The 24,887-nt window shown below is 50.1% G+C and overlaps 1 protein-coding gene across 1 annotated transcript in view; it reads right to left on the minus strand.

The window, feature by feature from the left end:
- Positions 1–5,945: 5,945 nt before the first annotated feature.
- GALNT2 (polypeptide N-acetylgalactosaminyltransferase 2) overlaps positions 5,946–24,887 on the minus strand; it is a 215,317-nt gene continuing 196,375 nt past the window's right edge. The window contains exons 14-16 of the mRNA XM_003308809.6: positions 22,698–22,824; positions 13,497–13,616; positions 5,946–8,768 (exon numbers count right to left, since the gene is read on the minus strand). Coding sequence (XP_003308857.1) covers positions 8,613–8,768; positions 13,497–13,616; positions 22,698–22,824 — 403 coding nt within the window. The 3' untranslated portion in view covers positions 5,946–8,612. The remainder of the gene's footprint in view (positions 8,769–13,496; positions 13,617–22,697; positions 22,825–24,887) is intronic.

Here is a 24,887-nt window from a genome sequence, read left to right on the forward strand (position 1 = left end):
CTGGCTCGGGCCGTGGGGCAGCCTCGTTTGTCCCGCACCTTCCTTCCTTTCCTTCCAGCTGCCTCTGCCCAGCCAGCAGTGTCTTGCTCGGTCCTTTCCAGCCTGTGTGTGGATCTGTGTTTCCAGGCCCCTGTCCTCCCTCTCTCTGCAATCCCCCTCTCTGGTGGCCTCTGACGTCACTTCTAGGCTGTAAAAATGCAGGGCTAACACCTCCACCCTTATTTCCCGGGTCCCCGTGCCATCCCACATTCCCTGGAGACTTGGCAGATATGGAAATCCCATTGGCTCCCCTGCTCCAGTCCCTTTCCTTCTGGACGGCCCCACAGACCTGCCGGGAAAGCTGGGGAGGCTCATGGGAGCCGGGCTGCAGCTCTGGGCCGGCCTGGATCAGAAGGCAAATTAAAAAAAATTTTTTTTGAGACAGGGTCTTGCTCCAGGCTGGAGTCCAGTGGTGCAATTATGGCTCACTGCAGCCTCAAACTTCTGGGCTCAAGCCATCCCGAGTAGCCCAACCACAGGGGTGCATCACCATGCCCAGCTTATCATTATTGTTATTTTGTAGAGATGGGGGTCTCACTATGTTGCCCAGGCTGGTCTCAGACTCCTGGACTCAAGTGATGCTCCTGCCTTGGCCTCCTCAAGTGCTGGGATTGCAGGAGGAGCCACTGCGTGACCAGGAGGCACTTTTCATGCTTCCTCTCTGATCTCTGATCTTGACAATGATTTTCCAGGGTGAACAGAAAGGTTCCCATTTCACAGAGCAGGCTCAGTGACATCCCATGGTGACACAGGTGGTGGGTGGCAGGATGCAGCAGTGGAGCCCATCTCTCCCACCCCTGAGTCTCCTGACTCCTCCCCTCCAGCCCTCATGAGCCGGCAGGCAGAGGCGACTGCAGCTTTCCCTGTTAGCAACGGGAGTCACTGCCCCTCCCCTGGCTACGACCAAAGGCCCATTTCACTTCCCATCACCTCCTGTCCCCGTGTCCCCACCGGACCAGGAAGAGGACAGTCACAGCCTGGGTGCTTAACTTGGCACTGTGTGGGTAAATTAGGCAAATGACTTAGCTGATCAGAGCCTCAGTTTCCCCAGGGGTAAAATGGGGGTAACGTCTTTGTGTAGAGATGAGAGGTTATTTGGAGGGTGGGACACCCATTCCAGGGCCTGAGAAGTCACACCCAGTGCCACCTCCTCTGTTCGCCCCTCTTCCTTTCCCTCAAGTGTTTCTTTTCACTCCTGGACTTCACTCCTGTGTGGCACCCGACAGTGGTGGCTATGCATTTACATGCTCTGTCCCAGGATGGGCTCCTTCCCATCCTACCCGCCCTCCTGCCCCAGACCTGGCAGGCCCAGATGAGGAGCTCAGAGAGGCATCAGGCAGCACCCGCCCTGCACGTCCTGAACTGGAGTCCAGGCCAAGCAGTCTCCGAATGACAGTTTCGTGGCTGAGGCCATGCCCGCAGCAGCGCAGAAACGCCTCCGTCTTTCCACCTCAAGAGGCACTTTGTGAAGGTCCTTGCGTTCTGTACTCTGACTCCTTGCTTGCCGAGCAGTCTTCTGCCCACTTCCTTCCCATGCGGCTTCAATAGGGAGAGAAGCTGACCAGCAAAATCCCACACCCCTTGGCCCACGTGTCACAGATCAATGGGTGGGCACTGTGAGGACAGCGTGGCTTCCCTAGAGCCTGAGTGGCTCAGCCTCACCCATCTGCCAGGGTACCCTCCAGTTGTCATTTCTCAATATAAATGCAAATCAGGTGACCGACTGTGAGTCTCTTGGCTCCAGCAGCGCCTGTCCTCAAGGGCGGTCTGTTCCCGTTTTTGCTCTTGGAATCAGGATTAGAGCTCTGGGCAGCTGCCTGGGCCCTGGAGAACACCCCTTTGACCCTGCAGCAGGGAGATGACAAAGTCACGGAGGCTCCAGGACAGTGGGGACCATGCATCTCACCGACATGGAGATGCTTAGAATTTAGGGGGTCCAGCAACTTAGATGGGAAAAATGACATTGTTATTTTCACAACCTCCAACTGAAATGGAACACTCTACAACGAATGTCGACAACAAAATAGGAACTTTGTCACTAATTAAAAAATCACAGATATTTTCATCACATTAATTATTGTAGCTTTTTCAAAACATTGTTTATGCTCATCACTACTTTAAATTATGGCAGCAATTAGACAGGGAGACTTGTTATTTAATGCATTAAGAAGCACCTATTAGGAAAATATTTTGATAACTGTGTCTCAGTATAATTAGACTTCTTTGTAATCCCACGTAATCAATGTGTTTTATTCATTTGAACACCTTCTGAGAGGAGGCCCTGAGTTGATGGCTCACGCCAAAGGAGTCCATGGCATCAACAGGGTGAAGGGGCTCAACAGGGTCTGCGACTGCCTCTCTTAGGATGAAGGAATCCTGAGACCACGCTGCCACCCCTGTCCATCTGCTGCTGCCAGAATTCTTCCAGGGACGGCAAGTGTGGTGGGCACTGGGCTGCTCAATGAGTAGTCATCCCTTCCCTGTCCTCCTTGCCAGCAAAACCCACTTCCATGACATGGGAGGAGGTGGGAGGTGACTGCTTCCCGGCTCCCCAAGGACCCGGCTCTGGGCAGTGGGACCCGGGAAGACTAAGGTGGGGAGTCTAAGGGGTGGGGAGGCTAAGGGGTGGGGAGTCTAAGGGGTGGGGAGGCTAAGGGGTGGGGAGGCTAAGGGGTGGGGAGGCTAAGGGGTGGGGTGGTCACTGGCAAAGGTGCATCTTCCCTAAGTCAAAAAACAAAGATGCACAGGAGGGAGCACGCTCCAGGTCTGCTCAGTGGTAAATGTTAGACGTTTGTCCACTTCAAGTCTCATGTTGAACTCTGACCCTCAATGTTGGAGGTGAGGCGTGGTGGAAGTGTTTTGGACTGTGGGGGTGGGTTCCTCCTGAATGGCTTGGTGCCATTATCACAGGAGTGAGTGAGAACTGATTGTTGAAAAGAGCCTGGCTCCTCCCGCCCCTCTCGCCATGCCATGCCTGCTCCCCTCTGCCTTCCACCACCAGTGGAAGCTTCCTGAGGCCTCCCCAGAAGCAGACGCTGGAGCCATGCTCCTCGTACGATCTGCAGAACCATAAGCCAAATAACCTACCGTTTCCAATATTCCTTTACAGCAACGTGAACAGACGGAGACCCGAGCACCCACTGTACTAAATGAACCACGGTGGGAGGGGATGGAGGAGAGGGGTGCTCGGACAGGGAGCAGTTTGTCCACAGCAATGTCAAGCCCCAGGATCAACGTGGAATCCCATCACCTTTGGATTTCTTGTTATACAAGACAACATCTCTTTTAATCTCGCCTCCATTTAGGTGGGCTTTTTATGGAAGCTCTCCAATAGACAATTCTGCCAACTTGAGAGCAAGGAGGACAGTCTCAGGGAAACTGCGCAGCGAGTGTGAATCAGTGGCTTCGGTGCCCCGCAAGGGTTCTTTCCACGCCCTTCAGGAGGCTGGCACCTTGTTGAGACTGGGTCTTTATTCCTGAAGAGGAAATCATGGCTACTGCTCCACAATGCTCCTTATAATTGCATCCAGAGTCTGGTTCAAATCTGACTCACCCGTGGGTGTCACCTGGGCTGAGGCCCAAAAGGTCTTCTCTGTAGCCCCGTCCAGACCACCCTAGCCTGGGGCCCCAGGAGCTCAGGCAGAAACTGCTAAGCGAACACTCCTCTTTGGAACCCTAGGGGAGACGACAGCTTTTGGAAACAGGATGTATGTTATTTGCAGGCACATACAATGCATAAAATCAAATACAGCAATTGTATTAGGAGATTGCTGAGAAATAGGCAAGAACTGCTGAGAAGAGAGTTTTCTCTTCTCTTCTGTAGGTAAGTCCATGAACAGAAGAGTGTGTCAGAGGCGTTTTATTTTTCTGGTTGAATATTCTTGACAATGTGAAGTTATACCGCAGAACCCAATCGCTGAGTTGGGTTGGATATTTCATTCTGAAAAGCGTTGCAAGTCTGACCCTCTCTGCTCCAGTCAGGAACTCCTGTCATTCCCCACCCCCACAGCCTTCCCCAGCATTCACAATGCTCACACACGGGCCCGCCTGCCAGTCTGTCCTCTTCCTCCCAGGCTGTCCCCATCAGGGGATCTTGCTGCTATGTCCTGGTGATGGGACTTCTCAGACGCTGCGCCCCTGCCGGCAACGCTCTCACTCGCCAAGTCCGAATCCCACAGAACCTTTGAGACACGGCTCCAACAAGGGTGCAGCACCCGCCAGGCCGAGAGCCTGCATTTGGCTTGTCCTATTTGTCGCCATTTAACGTGTTTCCTCCTCACCCCGGGTCTTCTTGGGGACTCTCAGCGCAACACAGGTTTTCAACAAATAGTTACCGAATAAATAAACCTCTCCCTGTTGCCAGAGCAGGCACCACACACGGGATCCCTAAGGGGCTCCAGTGGGTGCTACAAAACGATGCTGAGAGTTCCTTTAGTCTTCTCAGATGGCAGCAAATTTTTGGTGTCCCAAATAATAGGGAAAGAAAATGGATTACATGTGGTCTCTAGAAGGTTTCAGACACTCATTTGGGCCAGTCCTGCCAGTGGCCAACCTCCTACTTCACCCCAATGTCAATCAAAATTGCTAAATAATTTGGGCCAGGTGCAGTGGCTCATGCCTGTAATCCCAGTACTTTGGGAGGCCGAGGCGGGTGGATCACTTCAGGTCAGGAGTTTGAGACCAGCCTGGGCAACATGGTGAGACCTCATCTCTACTAAAAATACAAAAAAGTAGCCGGGTGTGGTGGTGGGGGCCTGTAATCCCAGCTACTCGGGAGGCTGAGGCAGGAGAATCACTTGAACCCAGGAGACAGAGGTTGCAGTGAGCCAAGATTGCACCACTGCGCTCCAGCCTGGGCGACAAAGTGAGACTCTGTCTTGAAAAAAAAAAATTGTTAAATAATTGGTCAAGGTTATGTTTCCTTGAACCCTTGTGGGGCTGTTCAAATGTAGGTACTTTTGCTTCTGTTGTTGAGATGGGAATCTTGCTTCGTTGCCCAGGCTGGTCTTAAACTCCTGGGCTCAAGCGATCCTCCTGCCTCAGCCTCCTGAATAGCTGGGATTACAGGCACGCACTACTGTGGCCTGGCTCAAATGCAGGAATTTAAAAGGTACCGAAGGTCAGGTGCAGTGGCTCACGCCTGTAATCCCAGCACTTTGGGAGGCCGAAGCTGGCGGATCACTTGAGGTCAGGAGTTCAAGACCAGCCTGGCCAATATGGTGAAACCTCATCTCTACTAAAAATTCAAAACATTAGCCAGGTATGGTGGTGAGTGCCTGTAATCCCAGCTACCTTGGAGGCTGAAGTGGGAGAATCGCTGGAATCACTGAGGCGGAGGTTGCAGTGAGTCGAGATTGCGCCGCCACACTCCAGCCTAGGTGACAGAGCAAGACTCCGTCTCAAAAAAAAAAAAAAAATAAAATAAATAGTATCTGAAGAACCTCAGAGACGCCTGGATGGAACTGAAGAGCCCCAGGTAACTGGTAAACAAGTCTATAAATCTTAACTACTTGAAAAACTGTAAAAATATTTGTCCCCTGGTTTGGAGCACAGGGTCTGGGTGCGAGTGCCAAGGGCTGGCTCCAGGCAGGTACACAGGAAGGACGTGACCTTGAGCAGGCTAGCAACTTCCTTCACCAGCTTCCCCTGTGGCTGTAAAATGCAAGTGTATTTAAGGGCTTGGCTGGGTGCCTGGCACATCATAAACACTCCACAAATGATAATGATTATTATTACAAGTAAGAATAACCAACCAAAGGGCATAGCAATAAAAGCACATCTGCAAAAGGTGATAAGAAACAGCCACTGAGCAGGAGCTGCAGAAGGCTGACCCCAATCCCAGTCCCCACATCCACCCCACCCAGCCCTCACACACCAGGACAGACTCTGGCCAGCAAAGAGCGGTATCTAGAAAGTATCTTCTCTTTATTTAAGTTAAACAATTTTCAAGGATGGTTTCCATCTATAAAATGGACAAAGTACAAGCTCTGTACAGCAGTTCTTTTTAAAAATCAACTGGAAAAAAAAAATTACCAAACTATATTTTGAATTTGCAAAACATACTCACAGATACCATCATCTGAGCTTTTATGAAGACATAAGAAAGGACCACCACAGAGAAGACAACTAACTTCGGCACGCTTTGCTCGAAGGGCTCTTAGGAAAGAATTCTGAGTTTTAAAAACAGGAGTGGGAGGGTGAGATAGTCCTGATGACTAAAAAATAACGCAACCACAGTAAGTCACTTTGGCACACTGTGTCATGTAAACATAGCTCACCGCAAAGGACCCCTCCCTGGCCCACCCCTGCTCTTGACGCCCGGATCATCCAAAGCCGCCTCCCAGCTCAGGGACAGGATGCTGCCCCCAGGGCATGGGCCGCACAAGGGTCTGGGTAGACACATCCGATGATACCAAGGCTGAGAGGGCCTAGGGGTGCGGGCGGGGTAAAGGTGTGGGGGCAAAGGATTCATCAAAAAACGTGATTTTAAAACAAGCCAGATTCATCCATTTTTTTTCCCTCCTTACAGTAGTAGCAGCTCGCAGGTCACAGGGTCTGACAAAAGAACCTGGGTGCTGGGGGCTACGCACACCCTGCTCTGGCCTGCATTCCACAGCCTCGCACAGGTACCTAAGGGGGTTTTCCTCAGGCTCCCCCCGAGCGCCCACCGTGAAAGACAGAAGCGTGCGGAGTTGCTCCAGCGTGGGGGCACGCTGCCCACTCAGAACACATCTGGTTGCATGGCAGGGGAGGCGGGAAGAGACCTATAGGGCAGCCCTCCAGCCAGGCTTCCACCTCGGGGCCGCTGTCCTACAGTGCACACACGTGGGGCTCCCACCGGGGAGGAAGACACACAGTGGTCCCTTTCATACAAGACACAGGGAGGAGCATGGCACCGGCACAACCTCCCAGGGTGGCTCCTAACTCCAAGGCCGCCGCTGTCCCTCCGAGGGGCCTGCAGGTGTGCCTAACTGACGCTTTTCTCAGACTGCCAGGCTGTGCCAGCCTCTCTGAGACTGAGCATCTGTGTGTGTGGCACTGGAGAAGACGGCCAGGAGTGGAGGAGGAAGCAGGGCACTGACCACAGAGTGGCAGGGGTGATGAGGAACATTCCTGAGCACCCAGGCAGAAGCCAGGCACCTCTCCCCGTTATGACTTTCAGTTCCTAACTGTCTGTGGTTTAACAGGACCCCAAGGCTCCTGTCTCCCGCCCTGAATCCTCAGTGTAAACGAGCAGGTATTGTTTGGTTCTGACCCTTCCTAATTCTTTCCCCAAAGCCCCCTGAAGCAGTCACCTTGGCCAGATGGGGTGTGGGAGGGAGCTGCGGGCGGGGCAGGACTCGCTGCCTGGCTGGAGCTCCCCAGGCCAGCAGGTGTGCATGACTGTGAGCCAGGCCTGTGCCCTGGCTGACGGGCTCATCCCTGACACTGCTGGCCATTAATTCTGAAGGCCCAGCGTGCAGGGCTCAGATCACAATGAAGCCAATGCTAGCGTGTGACAGCTGCCTGGCATCATTGGTCTGCCCTGTCGCCAGGGGGCAGCGGTATTGCTGGCTCACACAGAGCTATGGGGTATGTCTTATATTCCTTAGAGAAAAGAAATTTAATGTAAAAAGACCCAAAGTGATATCTGTCAAAATAAGTAACCGCTCCAGGTTCACAGATATGCACAGCACGCAAGGTGGATTCTGACGCACAGTAGGGACTCTCAGGCTGACGCCCAACAGGGATGTCGGGGCCGAGGCCGGTGGTCTGGAGGAAGCCCCCCAGCTGGCCACAGCAGTAGCACCAACTGGCTGATCGGGCTCCAGGGGACAAAGGCCACCTCCTCCCTCTGTGAGAAACTGGCCCCACCGGGCTCTGGCCCCTTCTCCCGGAAGCTGCGAACGGCTTTGTGGGGAATATACAAGATGACGATGATCTACAGAAACCATAGGGAACTGACCGTACATTCCTTCTCTATATAGCTTTATATTTAGTGTCCCACCATAGAAAACTTCATCCTCAATATAGCAAGTACATCAGGTGGAGGGGAGTCTGGCCCAGGAAGACACTTGCGAATGGAGGAGCAGAGAGAGGGACTATCGACGTAAACCTGCCACGTGACACGACTCGGCTTTGTGGAAACCATACGTGATTTCGAAGGGATTGAAAATGGAGATTTCAAGAGTTCTCCTCGCTCCCCTGGGGCATGTGTGCCCCCTCCTCCCGCCCTGTCCTCAGCTCGCACGCGTCCGTTCAGTTGCTTCTACCACTCCCCGGTCGGTTGTCGCTGGGTGTCACTCAGTTGCGGAGCCGGCAGAAGTGAAAGCTGGAAGGAAGAGGGGCGCTCCGGCCTGGGGAAGGGGGCCCGGCTGGGCTGCACCGAGAGGAGGGGGAGGGCAGTTCTCGCTTCTTGCCGCTGCTGTGTCTGCACAGTCGTCCGTGCCTTGCCGAAGTTTGACTTTCAGACCATGATGGAATACTGAGGTATATTAGTTTCGCGGAAAGTTTAAGAAACATAATCAATAATGTGATCACCAGACTCCACCCAATGGTGCAGGAGACAGGACAGCAGGGCCTCCCGGACCCTCCTACTGCTGCAGGTTGAGCGTGAACTTCCACTGCTGCGAAAGGGCCGGGCCACACACCTCCACGCTTAGGCCCCCGCTCTTGGCCGTGCGACTGTCCAGGCACAGGTTGCTGCCCACGTGCCTCAGCTTGGAGTTGCCCTCGATCTGTTCCCATTTCTGCAAGACACAGGAGAGTGCCTTAGAGTGTGGGCACAAGCAAAGGAGTACAAACAGATTCGTGTGAATTCAGGACCTTGTGGCTGCATTAAAAACTCACAGATAGACACGTTTTTCCCAGCCTCTCATCTGAACGGCCGGGGAGCTTGCAGCAGCCCCACAGGAAACCAGCCACAGGTGCTGCTGGGACCCAGGAAGGAAACATATTCTCTGCCTTGGATCAAAACTCAGAACGTCTCCTGCCCCAAACTTTCTGTGGGTGTCCCCTCCTCTGAGCCCCAGAGCTCTGGGCACCCACCCCTTCGTCATTAACACAGGATTTGATGTAGGGGAATTTGCATGCCTTCGTATGAAAGCTTGATCCAGTGATGGTTCACCCCAAGAAGGGATCCACACAACGCAGGGCCAGCTCCTCCCCTGGCTGTTGGAAAGCAGCCCTGCCTGGAGGCCTTGGTCTGGGCACCTCCATGCTCCCACTTAGGGCTTTCTGCTCGGAGGAGCCAGAGGAACGGTGTCAGGCCAAATGTCAGGAAGAGAGATGGTTGTGTGAACAGAACATAGCATTGAGAAGCCTATTTCTATGTAGTCTGTTCTCTACTGGTGTGCAAGCTCCTTGGTGGATATGAGAAACTTGTCTCTGCTACCCTTGAGCCCCCTGGTGCTCTGTATGGCAGGGACCAATGTCTGCTGAGTTCTGAACATGCCGCTTGTAAAGTACAGGGTACGATGCCTCTTTACTAACACTCAAATCAAGCGAACAACCAAACTCAACCCGCATACCTGTTACCCACCAACTAAGCCAGAATCAAAGCGCACAACCCAGCCTGAAGGAAATCTGAGGAGCCCTGTTTAGCAAGTAACATTAATACCCCTTTCAGCCTGAGTGCAGGCGGCTCATGACACTAATCCCAGCACTTTGGGAGGCCGAGGCAGGAAGATCGCTTGAGGCCAGGAGTTCAAGACCAGCCTGGGCAACATAGCAAGAACCCATCTCTACAAACATTTTTTAAAAAAAAATTAGCAGGGCATGGTGGTGCATGCCTGTTGTCCTAGCTCCTTGCAGGCTGAGGTGGGAGGATCGCTTGGGCACAGGAGTTGGAGGCTGCAGTGAGCTATGGTCATACCCACCCCCCCAACTCCAGTCTTAAGCAACAGAGTGAGATCCTGTCTCTTAAAAAAAAAAAAAAAGAAAGAAAAAAAGAAAAATCCCCCTTTAAAAATCTCTAATGTTTGTTCTTAAAAAACAAAAAGTAACATTTTTTTCTTCCCCAAAGCTCTTGTTTCAAATAATGAAGTCTGTGGTTCTAATTAATTTTTTATACTGTGTGCACGAAAGCTCCTTCACCTAAGTATTTTTTGCAAATCCTTTTGACATTGCAGAATTAAATTTTCTCACTCCTGCCTCCCTTTTCCCCTTTGACTCTGCAAATATGCACATCATATGAAAACATGGACGTGCCTGGAAACCAAATGTTCCAACTGGCAAAGCCAGTTCAGCTCCAAGATAAAATTTGCTAAGGAGCTTCCTCTCGAGGGGCCAGTGAGTGAGGCAGGGAGGAGTCGGAGCAGGCAGAGGAGCCCAGTGCTGGGGACCCGACCTGCGCGAAACACCACAAGGATGTTGTCACTTGTACCCTGCCTTCCTTATTTCCGTCCACCTGCTCACCTGGAGTTCTTGCCAGCAGGGAAAGACAGTGCAATCAGAGGAGCCGGGGAGGCTTTTGCTAAGTGCCCGTCATTGCCTCTCATTTCCAGCTCCCTCGTTGCTGTCAATCACCCCTCATGCTGTTTTTCCCCATTGTCATGTAAAGTGTGTATGTATTGAGGCTGCCCTGTTACTCTGAGCAGCCAGGAATCTTCTCAACAAAGAATTCGGAATGAACGGAATCTGATTCTGGCCACTGGAGGGACTGCCTGTACCGTGTCAAAGCATCAGCTAAATCAAGAACCTTAGAAAAACAACAACAAAACCCCAGCTCCGTCTCGCACAGGTGGCCTTGTGGGCTCTGATGTGTCTGTCTGATGGGATTGTGGTTGGGGGTGCGGAGCGCAGATTTTCAAGGCAGTCAGACTCTACTGAAACAGCCCCCACATTCTCTCTAATAGCCTGAGTCTTGGGGTTTAAAACCTAACAGATCCCCATTTATACATGCCATGCATCCAGAAAAAATTATTTATAGGTCTTTTCATGCTTCACAAAGGTCCTAAGGCGTGTCAGTTACGGTTCCCCAAAACTGGGACTGAAGTAGAAACACCTGTCAATTCTCGAAATTAAGCAATATTGAAGTAATATTTGTTTTTTAAAAAGGTGTCAACTAAAGTCATCACTTTATCAATCCATTACATCCAAAGACATCTCTGCTCCGTTACATCCCAGGGGAATGTGTTTGAGACTCACCCAGTACTTGGCTCAGCAGATGCCAGCCTTGCCCTCGAGGAGCTTCCTCTCGAGGGGCCAATGAGTGAGGCAATTTCTAGGTGGTTTGGGTCCAAGCGGTGCTAGCCTTCTCTTGTTTAACAGGCACTCCCTTACACATTTTGGTATCAAGTCATCAACACAGATGGACATTTAGAGATGCGGATTGTGAGCAGAACCCTAGAGAGGGGCTCCCACTGCCAGGACAGGCTGGGACTCTGCAGAGCAGGGAAGGAGGAGCACCCAGAGCTGGCGCAGGGGTTTGGAGACAGACAGGTGAAAGAGGGCCCTCTGCAAGCGTCTCCCTGACAACTGGGGTCAGAACAGGGGACTCGGTCCTGGCCTTGGTCTTCCCAGATGACTCCAGGGTGGAGGCAATGACTTTCTGAGACTTTTCTGTTGTGAAATCAGGGTTAGACTAGAAGCTGGCCTAGGCTCTTGGCTCCAGTAGGTTCGGTGCCTCAGTTTCCCTACATCCCATCTATCTCTAAGGACCGACTGTAAGAACAGGGGCAGGCACTCCAAGTATGGGCATACTAGGAGGACCTTTTGTGCTTGCATTTCTATTCCTGACACTAACTGTTACCCCATGCCTTGAGAAAGGGTGTGCCCACAAGCTGCCACAAGGGAATATGTCAGAGAAAACCGGCTTACAAGGCAGGTAAAAAGTCTATTCTGAAATGTTTAAAGAAACTGTGTGTATATGTGTGTGTGTGTATATATGTATATATATGTGGTGTGTATATATATATCTGTGGTGTCTATATATGTATATATGTGTTTATATATGTATATATATGTGGCATGTATATATACGTATATATATGTGGCATGTATATATGTATATATCTGTGGTGTCTATGTATATATGTGGTGTTTATATATGTATATATATGTGGCATTTATATATGTATATCTATGTGGCGTGTATATACATGTATATATGTGGCATGTATATTTGTATATATATGTGGCATGTATATATATGTATCTGTGGTGTGTGTATATGCATATATATGTGGTGTTTGTATATATATATGTGGTGTGTATATGTGGTGTGTATATATGTGTATATATATGTGGTGTTTACATATGTATACATGTGGCATGTATATATGTTGTGCTTGTATATATATGTGGTGTATATATAAATGTAGCATGTATCTATATGTATATATATGTGGTGTGTTTATATGTATATATACGTGGCGTTTATATATGTATATGTGGCATGTATATATATGTATATATGTGGCTTGTATATATATGTATCTGTGGTGTGTGTGTATATGTATATATATGTGGTGTTTGTATATATGTATATATGTGGCATGTATATATATGTGGTGTGTATATATGTGGTGTTTACATATGTATATATGTGGCATGTATACATGTGTTTATAGATGTATATGTGGCATGTATATATATGTATATATATGTGGTGTGTATATATATGTGGCGTTTATATATGTATAAATGTGGCATCTATATATACGTATACATGTGGCGTGTATATATGTATATATGTGCGGTGTTTACATATGCATATATGTGGCATGCATAGGTATATATATGCGGTGTCTATATATGTATATATGTGGCAGGTATATGTATATGTGGTGTGTATATATGTATATATGGTGTGTATATATGTATATATGTGGTGTGTATACATGTATATATATGTGGTGTGTATATACATACGTATATATGTGGCATGTATATATGTATATATATGTGGTGTGTATATACATGTATATGATGTGTATATATGCATATATATGTGGTGTGTATTTATGTATATATGTGGCGTGTATATATGTATATATGTGGCGTGTATATATGTATATATGTGACATGTATATATGTATATATGTAGCATGTATATATATGTGGTGTGTATATATGTGTGTATATATGTGCATATATATACACACATATATACACACATAGACACACACACTTGCATTATGTATCGAGTACCATCCATGTGAACATTAATCATTTAGAATTTTTGTAAATTGAAATAGAAAAAAGTTATTTGATGAATAAACAAAAGTAGATAATTTCTCTTTAAAATTTTCAGCGGCATAGGGAAGAGAATGAGAATATAATCAGAAATAAGCAACATTAGGTTTGTGGCTTAAGTCTAATAGGGCAGCTAGACATTATTCACAGTGATGCAAAAGAACACATAAGTACACGCAGAGATGGATGCTTTGAGAGGCAGCACAGAGCAAGAGGGCGCAGGCCGTGGCTACCCTGGTCTGGGTTAATCACGGGCACCCAAGGGTGCCTGCAAGCCGTACCTGTCTGCTGTCATTTTCTCGGCAGCCCTGCAGCTTTATAAGAGAGCCCGGTGCCCGGTCCACCACAGTAAGGCACAAATCCATGTGCTTCACCGACTTCTCCTTCGTCAAGGCCCATTCCTGGAACACAAAACCAGAAGTCAGAGGCATGCTATGCACCGGGCTGTGAAAGGAAAGAAGGGGCATCGATGAGGGCTCCAAAAGGAAATGGGTCATGGGGCGGAGCTTAGATTCAGAACCCCTGAGCCAACTGAGAACGAAAGAATTACTTTTTGCCTAAGGGCAAATTTATAACACCAGAGATGTGGGAGAACCTCACAACTGAGCAGTAAGTTGGCTGAGTGATGCGCAGAAGTGCTTTGAGGACCTCAGTAACTAAAATAAAACTATTAACTATTTTAGCCCCAAATACAAGTTAGACTGCCTTGCTCATTTTTCTATAATCCAATGTGAGCTGTAAAAACTGTGGCACAAGCTTGGGTATACACCAGGTAGACAGTTGGCAACTGGTCCACCCATGCTATTTTGGAATGACTCTGCCCTCACGCAGGTGTGGCCTGCAAACAGCATTGATGAATGTGAACTGTAGTAAATAACACATCGCATACGTAAGCAAAATATATTGTGTACAGCCTCCTAAGTGAACGCTAATTGATCTATGGGTGCTCATGAAGCCCTCTGAAAACTGGAGGAATAGATCTATGAATTTCTTTGAATACATTGCAGCTAAATTTAATGGGGTGCTATGTGCCAAGCATTATTTTAAGCCCTTTATACAACAGCTCCATGAGGGCTATTATTATTCTCATTTTATAGATGAGAAAACTGAGCTATAGAGTGTTTAAATAACACGCCATGATGTTAACAAACACACACACACAAATATGTACAAACACACACAAGTTAAAGGCTGTGACAGGGTGAGACGACAACCATTTTGGATACTAAACGAGACATGGTCCCAGGCGGCAGAGGAGGCCGGAGCCTGTTCCAGGCAGGGCCACAGCAGGGACTGGAAGGTGAGGCTTCTGACCATCACTCTCCATTTGTCCCACTCAAAGGGATGAACACCCCTTAATATCCAGAGGCAGCAAGGCCCTTTCCAGTTTAAAAGCCCACAGGGACTCACTATCCACTTCCATCCCCTTCCTCTCTAAGCCCCAGCACGCTGCAGTGGCCCTCCCCTCCGTCTGTCTGTCTGTCTTTCTATCGGTCTGTCCCATGACCACCTGCTGCACACCTGCATGACACCGGCGCTGTCACAGAGCCAGGCTCCCTTTCTAGCGGGGAACATGAAAGACACACAAATAAATGTATTCTGCAACTTCAGGCACTATTATGTGCTATGAAGACACTGTTTTTTTTCTTGGTTCTTGGAAACAGAGGTAAGGAAAGGAACAAATAGTGTTTAAAGAAGCCTCACTGTCTAGTATCTGTATCATGTTGGAACAAATAGTCCGTCATTAGAAAAACATTAAAAGGTGAAGATTCAGCCCGGTGTGGTGGCTCAGGCCTATCTATAATCCCAGCACTTTGGGGGCCAAGGCGGGAGAACTGCTTAAGGCCAGGAGTTCGAGATCAGCCTAGGCAACATAGCGAGACCTTGTTTGTACTAAAAATAAAAAATAAGTTGACCGGGTGTGGCAGTGCATGCCTGTGGTCCCAGCTACTTGGGAGGCTGAGGTGGAAGGACTGCTTCAACCTGGGAGGCCGAGGCTGCAGTGAGCTGTGATTGTGCCACTGCATTCTAGCCTGGGTGACAGACCGAGACCCTGTCTCCAAACCGAACTGAACCGAACCGAACCGAACCGAACCGAACCAAACCAAACTCAACCCAACCCTAAAGATTCTAGCATTCAGACCTTATACAACCACTGGCGGGATGCACCATCTCCAGCTCTCGGCATCAGCAGAGGGGATGCAGAGGCACGGACACCCGTCTAGGAATCAGTGAAGACACCTTCACCTGTCTGAAGGCTTCCTCCTCCCCTGACAGGGAGGGAGGCTGGGGCAAGCTGCTCACTTCCCGGGTCTTCCATTTTCTCACCTTTTAATTAGCGTTCCTCACATTCTACTCTGTGAGGAATCCTAGGAAAGATGGATTCTAGGTCAAATGAATTTGGGAAACAGACTTTGTGCTGTGTTTATCTCTCGGAAATTCAGTCTATTAAAGGCTCTGAAGAGTCCTAGAGTAGAAGCACCTGCTTGGCCTGTGCACTGTAGCATTCCAAACACAGCATGGAGGCAGCCCTGACCCACCCACCCCTGCCGGCCACCTTCTCTGGGGAAGGCCACCCGACCCTGAGTCGAATCCCAACATTCTATGATGCTGTCATTCAACATGGGTGAGTTCCAGCCAGCTCTTCCAAGCACCCACAGGCACTCCACGTCACCCATACTCTAGGACAGTGTGACATCATCAAAATAATTATTTGGTGTCTGCCCCTGCTTTCTGGCACAATCACAAGGCTCCTAAAACCCTTGTCATTTCCTGAGCCACAGGGGTTTTAGGAGCATCTTTCATTCTAGTGTTTGGTCTTTGACCCCGGTTCCCAACAGACAGCTCCTACTCCCTTGGAATTTATTGGGTGATGGGAGTGTCTTTTGTTCTAATGAAGCAACTCTAATGGGCTCCTGGATGGGGCTGGTCACCAGAAAGACTAGGTTATGCTGAGAAGCTTGAAACTGTCAGTCCCCTGCCACCGCATCCTCCGGGAAGGGGAGAGGAGCTGGAGATCATGCCCATGTGATGAGGCCTCCGTCAAAGTCCCTGCACTCCGGGATGTGGCTGCCGGACACAGGGAGGCGCTGGGAGAGCGGCACACCTGGAGAGGGCATGGAAGCTCCAACACCCCACCTCCACACTGCGTGCTATACATCTCTCCCGTCCAGCTGCTCCTGGGTTTCAGTCTTTCCTAATGAACAGGTAAGCCACGAAGTAAACCGTTTTCCTGAGTTCTATGAACTATTCTTGCAAATGAATGAATTCAAGGCGAGGTCGCGGGAGCCCTGATTTACAGTCAGACAGCAGGTGACAACTTGGACTTGGGACTGGCATCTGGAGTAGAAGCATCTTGTGGGAGGAAGCCCATAACCCATGGGGTCTGTGCTAACTCTGGGTAGGCAGTGTCAGAACTGAGTTGACAGGCAGGACACTCAGTGTCCGCAGAGAATTGGAGAATTGGAGAATTGCTTGGTGTGGGGGGAAAAGCCCACATGGCTGGTGTCAGAGGTGAGAAGTTTTGTGAGAGTATAAAGGAGGAAAAGCAGCTTGTTTTTTTCCTATTCACTGGGTCACAGAGTATGGAAGGTGTGGAGTGTAGAGAGGGAGCCGTGTGTGTTTCCCATAGGCAGATGGCGTTCAGGATGGAGAGGGCCAGGAAGAAGCACATTGTTCCGTCCCTGCACTCACAGGGGCTGGGGACACCACCAGGATGTGTGAAACTGTGGCACACAGAGACGCCCACTCACAGTGAAGAGGAGAGTCCTGAGTAAGGGGGACAACGCTGGTATGGAGAAGGGTTCCAGACTGTCCCTGGCAGCAGGTGTTGGCGGATGCTGGATGGTCTGCTGACACCCAGTTAAAGATCATGTCTGAATGTTTTTACAACCTCCTTGCTATTGTGTGCTTAATTACTGTAAAGCAGACTTTACACAGGATTCCAGAAAAACTAATTCAGCTGGGCAAACAACAGAGCTAGTTGCCGTTTTGTTCTTCTGTTGCATTTCAATTATCTGAATTTGTAAAATAAAGTTCATAAATATTTAAGAAATGCTTTTTTGAGCTGCCACTCTTAAAAGGCATGGCCATTAATTTTCTCATTTCCTGTGTGTCTGCCAAGGCTCAGCCGGAAACCAGATAACAAACCTCACTCTTCCAAAGCACCAGGCCCTATTTTCAGTTGGGAAATATTACTTACCCTCTCGTTTCTCATCTGTGTCACACGCTATGCAAAAAAGCATCACTTTCTGTTGGTTCAGAGAGGACTCACGCACAGTGGGTTTGTGAGCTGGAATATCTGAGCCGTACTGTCTAATGTGCTAGCTACAGGGCACACAGGGCCATTTACATTTAAATTCACCAGAATGAAATGAAATTAAACTTGTAATTCACACTAGTCATATTTCAAGTGCCCAGTTGCCACAATGTGGCTGATATACTGAATGGCAGATGTAGAGCATCCCCATCATAGCACATGGTTCTATTGGAAAGTACTGATTAGATAGTAGCCCACTGGCCCCAGACTGGCCCAGGCAGTAAGGTGCTCCCAAGCTGAGGGTGTAACATGCATCATGTCATCCTGCCATCTCACATCACATTGTATGTGCTGATGTGTTTATCTTTCCACTAGAAAACCCTTGCTCCTCAACTCCTATTTTTTAAAAATTTTTATTTATTTTTTCGAGACAGAATCTCACACTGTCACCCGGGCTGGAGTATAGTGGTGCGATCTCGGCTCACTGCAATCTCCACCTCCCGGGTTCAAGTGATTCTTCTGCCTCAGCTCCCCGAGTAGCTGGGATTACAGGTGCCCACTACCACGCCCAGCTAATCTTTTGTATTTTTAGTAGAGACGGGGTTTCACCATGTTGGCCAGGCTGGTCTCGAACTCCAGACCTCGTGATTCACCCACCTCGGTCTCCCAAAGTGCTGGGATTACAGGCGTGAGCCACCGTGCCCGACCCTAATTTATTTTACATTATTTTAGAAACATGGTCTCACTCTGTTGTTCAGGCTGGAGTGTAGTGGTGCAATCACAGCTCACTACAGCCTCGACCTCTTGGGCTTTAGCAATCCTCCCATCTCAGCCTCCTGAGTAGCTTGGACTACAGGCACAGGTCATCACAACTGGCTAATTTTTTTTTTTTTTTTTGTAAAGACGGAGCTTCCCTATGTTGTCGAGCCTGGTCTTGAACTCCTGGACTCAAGCAATCCTCCTGCCTTGGCTTCCTAAAGTGCTGAAATTACAGGTGTGTACCACTACACCAGGCCAAATCCTCATTTAGAATCACTTGTTAGCTCTTAGAGATCTGGTGGTGCCCTCTGACCCTAGACAAATTAGATCAGGCTCTCTGGGCATAGCACCTGGCATCAGCATTTTGTAAAAGTTCTCTGGGCAGGCTGGTTGTGGTGGCTCACGCTTGTAACCCCAGCACTTTGGGAGGCCGAGGCATGTGGATCACTTGAGGTCAGGAGTTCGAGACCAGCCTGGCCAACATAGTGGAATCCCGTCTCTACTAAACATACAAAAATTAGCTGGGTGTGGTGGCACGTGCCTGTAATCCCTGCTACTTGAGAGGCTGAGGCAGGAGAATGGCTTGAACCTGGGAGGCGGAGGTGGCAGTGAGCCGAGATTGCACCACTGCACTCCAGCCTGGGCAACACAGCCAAACTCAAAACAGTCTCAAAAAAAAAAAAAAAAAAAAAAAAAAAAAGTTCTCTGAGCAATCCCCGGATGTGGCCATTGGAGGGGGACAGAGAGTGAGCAGGGAGTCAGCACTTACTGCTGGAAAGGAAGGGAAAGCCCACATGTGAGAACAGTAATGGCTGCACAACAGCAAGAAGGAAAAGCAAAAGCAGAGCAGGAGACACGCCCTGCAGACCCGATCTTGTTCACTCCTTGGCACAGCCCTTTGCTGACCCCTGAAGTTGGTGCAGAGGCGAGGAACGGGCGCTCTGTGTCAAAGGTCTGTGCTGTGGCTGCCCTCAGCACTGTGCCCTCTGCTCAGTGCCCCCACTGTGCAGAGAGGAATCCTGGAGACTCTCTACTGGGCAGGACCGGGGGGCGAGGGCCACAGCCCTGAAGGTGGGACACAGGCTGTCCTCCTGAGGGCAGGTGAGGAGGGTCACAGGCAGCAGCCACACAGACAGTCTTTGGTTCCCGTAGACCTGCCACCTCCACAGGGCCCAGACTCTGTCTCGTGTTACTAGCTGTGCGGTAATTAAGGTGCAATGCTGGCGGGGGGTGAGCCAGTCACAGAGCCTGACGCACAGGGGATGAAGCTGGGGCCGGAGACTCTGATGACGAACTCTCTCGGCCGGGGCCTTGGGCACACGCTTCTGTTTAATGTGCTGTAGCGTAAGGTGTGTCGCTTTCCAGCAGAGGCGCTGACACAGAAAGGAGTGACCTCTCCAACCTTCCGTAAATCATCAGAACACTGCAGGGTGACAGTGGGAACTCCAGAGATTAAACACGGAGGTGAGGCTGGCCAGGGATCACAAGAGGCCCAACACCCAGACAGTACGGAACCTGGGTGGGCACCTCGTCCGTTTTGTCATCCACAGACCAGAGGTAAGCTTCACCCAACCCTACACGAATTATCCACATGTCTGCATTTGGTGAAATCTGCATTAATGCTGTGTGATCGACCAAGCCTTGCAGCACCATCTGTCCGGTTTAGATGAAACCCAGCTTGCTGAGAATGAGACCCAGCATTTCCCCCTCCCTCACGGAGCTCCACTTTTCTGAGGGCATTTCGGTGGATTTTCACTATGGTTCTAGATGGAAACACATAAAACATCTCTCCCCAAGCTCACTGCTTTCCAGATCTCAAGAACGAAGCCCAAACCATGGAAATAAGCACGCTGTTATCAGTGTAGAAGGAACACAGCCTGCGGAGACGCCTCCTCCAGTCACACCTGGACCACAACGGGACCCACAGCAGCACCGCACTGCACCCTCCATCACCTCTGAGTGAGTCCCCTGGGTCCCCCGCTTCCCAGCAGTGACTGAGAACACAGTTAACAGCAGGGTCTTGGATGGAGGAGCTACAAGGACACAGAAGCATAGACACGGTGGGGATGGCACCTTCCCCTCCGCCTCTGCCCACCCCACCAATACCAGCTGGCTCCTCCTCCTTTCACCCGCTTCGTCTTCCACTGTCTTTGTTCTTCCCTCCCCCTGTATGGGTTCCTTCCTCCAGGTGACTCCTGACACGGGTGGGGCCTGTGACGAGTACCCAGGGGGGCTGACCTGCTACAGTGTGAAATACCTAAAACTGGTCCATCAGGCTATAGCCGAAGGCTGGCTTGTGTGTGCACCCACACCTGAAGCCTGCTCCCTGGGGAGTGTCCTCACAGCCCAGAGGCTACACACAGACGCCAGGCCCTGGGAGCCTGGGAATGGCACGCAGTCCTGCCACGCAGCAGAGGGAAGCCCAGCGATTAAACATGGAGGTGAGGGCAGCCGGAATAACAGGAGGCGCAGCCACCTGGACAGCACAGAGGTGAGCAGGTGCCTCCTCTGTTTCACAACCCACAGTGGCTCCTCTGCTCAACTGTGAGTTCTGGAAGGCAAGGGATTGCTTTGTTTGCCTTCTAATCCCTTTCTCTAGCAAAATAGTACCGCCAAGTAGAAAACCCTCCAACAATATTTATCAAAAGGACAGAGATCAATGATATGAAGTCATGTACATGAAACAGAGAGCAAAACAACCTCTGCATCTGAGTAACAGAAAAAGAAGAAAGAAGCAGCACATGAGTCTAGGTGCATGTGCACAAAGAAGAGAGGGGGACTGAGCCCGGGAATCAGGAGAAGAGAGCTGTTGTGTGAGAACGTGATGAGCATATGTGCTATTGTGTGTGTGTGTGTGTCACACATGTGCACGGGCACTGGAAGCACACTCATACCTGTCGGCAAACCTGACCCATGGGCTCTTACCCAAACATAGCATCACATTTAGCTATTCTGAACCATCGAGACTGCTGACACTGATACGGAGAATCCAGGATCAACTCTACCAAAACCACACGAGAAAATGAGGCTCTCTCTTATTTTCTCACTCATCAAAGCCAAGTATCTTCTATTTAAGGGCTGGAGATTTAGGGGAACCAGGGCCAGGCCCTGGCTACCTGCCCCATGCCCATGCTGGATGGGGACTGGCCCAGTCAAGCCCCAGGCAGACAGGTTCCTCTCTCTCTTCTAATTTAGGATGTCCAGGCCATTGCAAGTAACTGCTAAAACCACATCACCAAGTGAAGAAAGGAGTCAAGGTATTTGTGGATTGCAGTCTGCCTGGACACTCACTTGGAAGGAGCACTCAGCTTTACACAAAAGCACATGCCCCCTTTCAAAAATACTTCCAGTTAAAGAAAGTTAAGAAATCAATACACTCAGGATACACACACGGAGTTAACCTGCCTTTTTTAAAACTGCAGGCTCTCCCAGTGCCAGGCAAGTTTTCAGGAAGGGGGTAAGAGCACACAGGATTACCCTTTCGTGCATGAAGCTCACATTTCACCCAATTCCTATTATCATCTCATGGGAAAACTGTTTTTAGAATCCGAAGTCTCAGCTGGGCCCATCAAGCCTTCATTTTGTCTCTCCTTTGCAATGATGAGAGAAGAGAAGGTAGTGGGTTTTTCTGTTTGTTTGTGTTTTGAGACAGAGCTTTGCTCTTGTAGCCTGGGCTGGAATGCAATGGTGTGATCTCAGCTCACAGCAACCTCTGCCTCCCGGGTTCAGGCAATTCTCCTGCCTCAGCCTCTCGAGTAGCTGGGATTACAGGTGCCCGCCACCACGCTTGGCTAATTTTTTTGTATTTTTAGCAGAGATGGGTTTCACCATGTCGGCCAGGCTGGTCTTGAACTCCTGACCTTAGGTGATCCACCCACCACAGCCTCCCAAAGTGTTGGGATTACAGGCGTGAGCCACGGCGCCTGGTGGTTGTGCATTTTTATGCCTCTAGGAAAAGGTGTGTATGTGTGCAATGGAAGCAATTAATACTGAGTATCTTCTATCTTAAGCTATTATCTAACAGGCAGGGGCTATAACTAGCAGCCGCCTTAGTGCCCATAGTTAAGAATCTGTTGTATAGGGACACCAGGCAGGAGGTGTAGACATCATATTCTGGGGCCAGACGCAGAGGCAGAATGGGTGCTTTGGGGTTGAGTGCACATGGCCGAGAGGACTGGCAGGAAGACCAGGGCCCTGCAACCAGCAACTGTGACCAGTGCACCCTTGCCGCTGCAGCAGAGCCTGGTCCGAAGCTGATGACAGAGCTGATGCACCAAAGTGTGTGACATCCTATCTGGCCCTGGCGCTGGCTGCCAAAGAGGCTGTGGCCAGCAGGAGCCAGGCGCTTCCTCACAGACATCACCCATCCCAGGAGAAAGGTGGCAGCTGGGACTTCTAACATCAGGACCCCCCAACTCCTGCTCTCTCTGGGCCTGCAGGTGACCTGGCTTCCCCATGCACATACCTGGTTTCCCCCAGCATTGTGACATTCATAAACTCCAACCACACCATCAGCAAAGTGTCCCAAAGTGTCGAGGCAGTTAGTTCCCTGCTGCAAGGCCCCAAAAGCTATATCCTGATGGTCTGGAACCCTGAAAAACAACGTGAGAATCACCTGCTTCACTGCACATGACCACCAGCTCCCGTCCACCAGCCCCTTTGCTCAGTGGCTTCATGACAGGTGACAGGAACGAGAGAAAGACTCAGTGACTAGGCATCGTGCCTCTTCCTACCACAGGTAGTCTGTGTCAGGGACACGGCATTTCTCCCAGGCTCTGGACTTCCAACACTTTAAGACTGTATGTTGGAGAAGTATTCTTTATATTCTATATCAGGTCATTTTTTTTTTTTTTTTTGGAAAGGAAGGAAAAGCTCCTGATACTCTTCAATGTTAGTCTTATTGGAAGTCATTTAGAAAATCAATGTGGCCAGATCCTGTTGCCTTGAACTTTCCAATACACTTAGGATCTGACCTTTATCCAGTAAAGACGGGAAAGGTGGGTAGACTTGTCAGGTGGCCTAATGTGAACAAATCCACAGCCACAGGGAAGAACAACGTGCTTCAGAACCAGATCCAAACCTCAGCCCACCTCTGCCAGGTGCTGGCTTTCAGGCAAGACTCACTTTCTCTGAAGCTCCATTTGCCCTTTGGTAGGCTACGAGCTACCCAGATCTGCTGCAAGTGTTACATAAAACATTTCGTGTAAAGCATGCGGCCCAGTGCCTGGCTTGTAGGAGGCACTCAGTAAACGGCAGTGATATTACAGACACAAAACACGAGGCTGATGTCTCCCTCACCCCCCACAGGCAGGGGAAGCAGATTTGCCAGCCGGGATGGTGCTCAGTGCCTCAGATGTGGTCTTCAGTGGGTGCAGGGCCCAGTGTCACTACAAACCATGGGTGACCTCTGTGAGAAACAGCAGTCAACTGTGACTGAAAAAGCAAAGTGAGTGGCATGGTTGGGTTAAAATCCACTGAATTGAAACCCCTCTTTGGCTGACGGAGAGTTGATGAGCAGCCGCCTTAGTGCCCACAGTTAAGAATCTGTTGTATAGGGACACCAGGCAGGAGGTGTAGACATCATATTCTGGGGCCAGACGCAGAGGAAGAATGGGTGCTTTGGGGTTGAGTGCACATGGCCAAGAGGACAGAGCTGGCAGGAAGAAGACCAGGGCCCTGCAACCAGCAACTGTGACCAGTGCACCCTTCCCGCTGCAGGTGACCATCGCTGGTGACCATCTGGTGCTCTTAATCCCCAGCAAAAGCTGTCCTGCATGGCAGGGATCCGAGGGAGAAGGACGCTGTGTTCTCTCCTGTTCTCCTCCTAGGGGGCATGGGCCACCTGGCGCCTGGCATGTTACTTGAAAAGCAGAGGAAACGGTTCCAAAGAGCCAAGTGAGCGAACAGGAGCAACAGAGAGAGGCCGCATTACCTAACTGTCCAACAAATCTCCGTGACAAGGGCTCTGAAGGAGCTGTTAGCGGAAAGATAATGGTGGCAAGTCTTGCGTTCGCAGGCACTGTGCTGGAGATATGTGAGCCGTTGTAAAATGCTCTGGGAATATTTAGAATAAGGAATGTGCCGCATTAAGGCACGACCTGCCTGACAGTCCCTTTAAGAAGATGAAGTGCAGATGGCTCCTCCACCCCAGCGGATCTATAGGTCTTCTCACGAGGTTATCAGCAGGTCCCTCCAGATGGGGAGCTCGTATTCGCTTAAAACAAGAGGCTGGGTGTGGAAATAATGCTCAGAAAGGTGTTTCTGCCATGAATCCTCCGGAGGGACGCGGGGCAGCAGCATTATTACTTCCGTTTCACATGTGATTAACCCAGCTGGGAGGAGGGAGGCACGTGGTCAGGTCCCCGTGCTCCGAGCCTCGTGGGGGCCGTTATCTGCTGGCCCACAGGAGCAGCAAGGGTGAGCGCAGCAGATCAGAGGCATGCAAAGGCGCCTGGCGGGGGGATCGAGGGCTGGCTGCAGACACTGCATGCTTGCGGAGGCTGGGGACTGCTCCCAGTCACTCGAAGAGCCTGTCAGACACCAGTCCTTCAGGTCACCCAGCCCATCACCTTGCCAATGGAGAACAAGCCAAAAACAAGGTGAGGCCCGGGGACTGCCTCTGGGACTCTGAAGCATGGGAGGGCAGCTCTGCAGG

The sequence above is a fragment of the Pan troglodytes genome, chromosome 1 (genome assembly GCF_028858775.2).
Source record: "Pan troglodytes isolate AG18354 chromosome 1, NHGRI_mPanTro3-v2.0_pri, whole genome shotgun sequence".
Taxonomy (NCBI): domain Eukaryota; kingdom Metazoa; phylum Chordata; class Mammalia; order Primates; family Hominidae; genus Pan; species Pan troglodytes.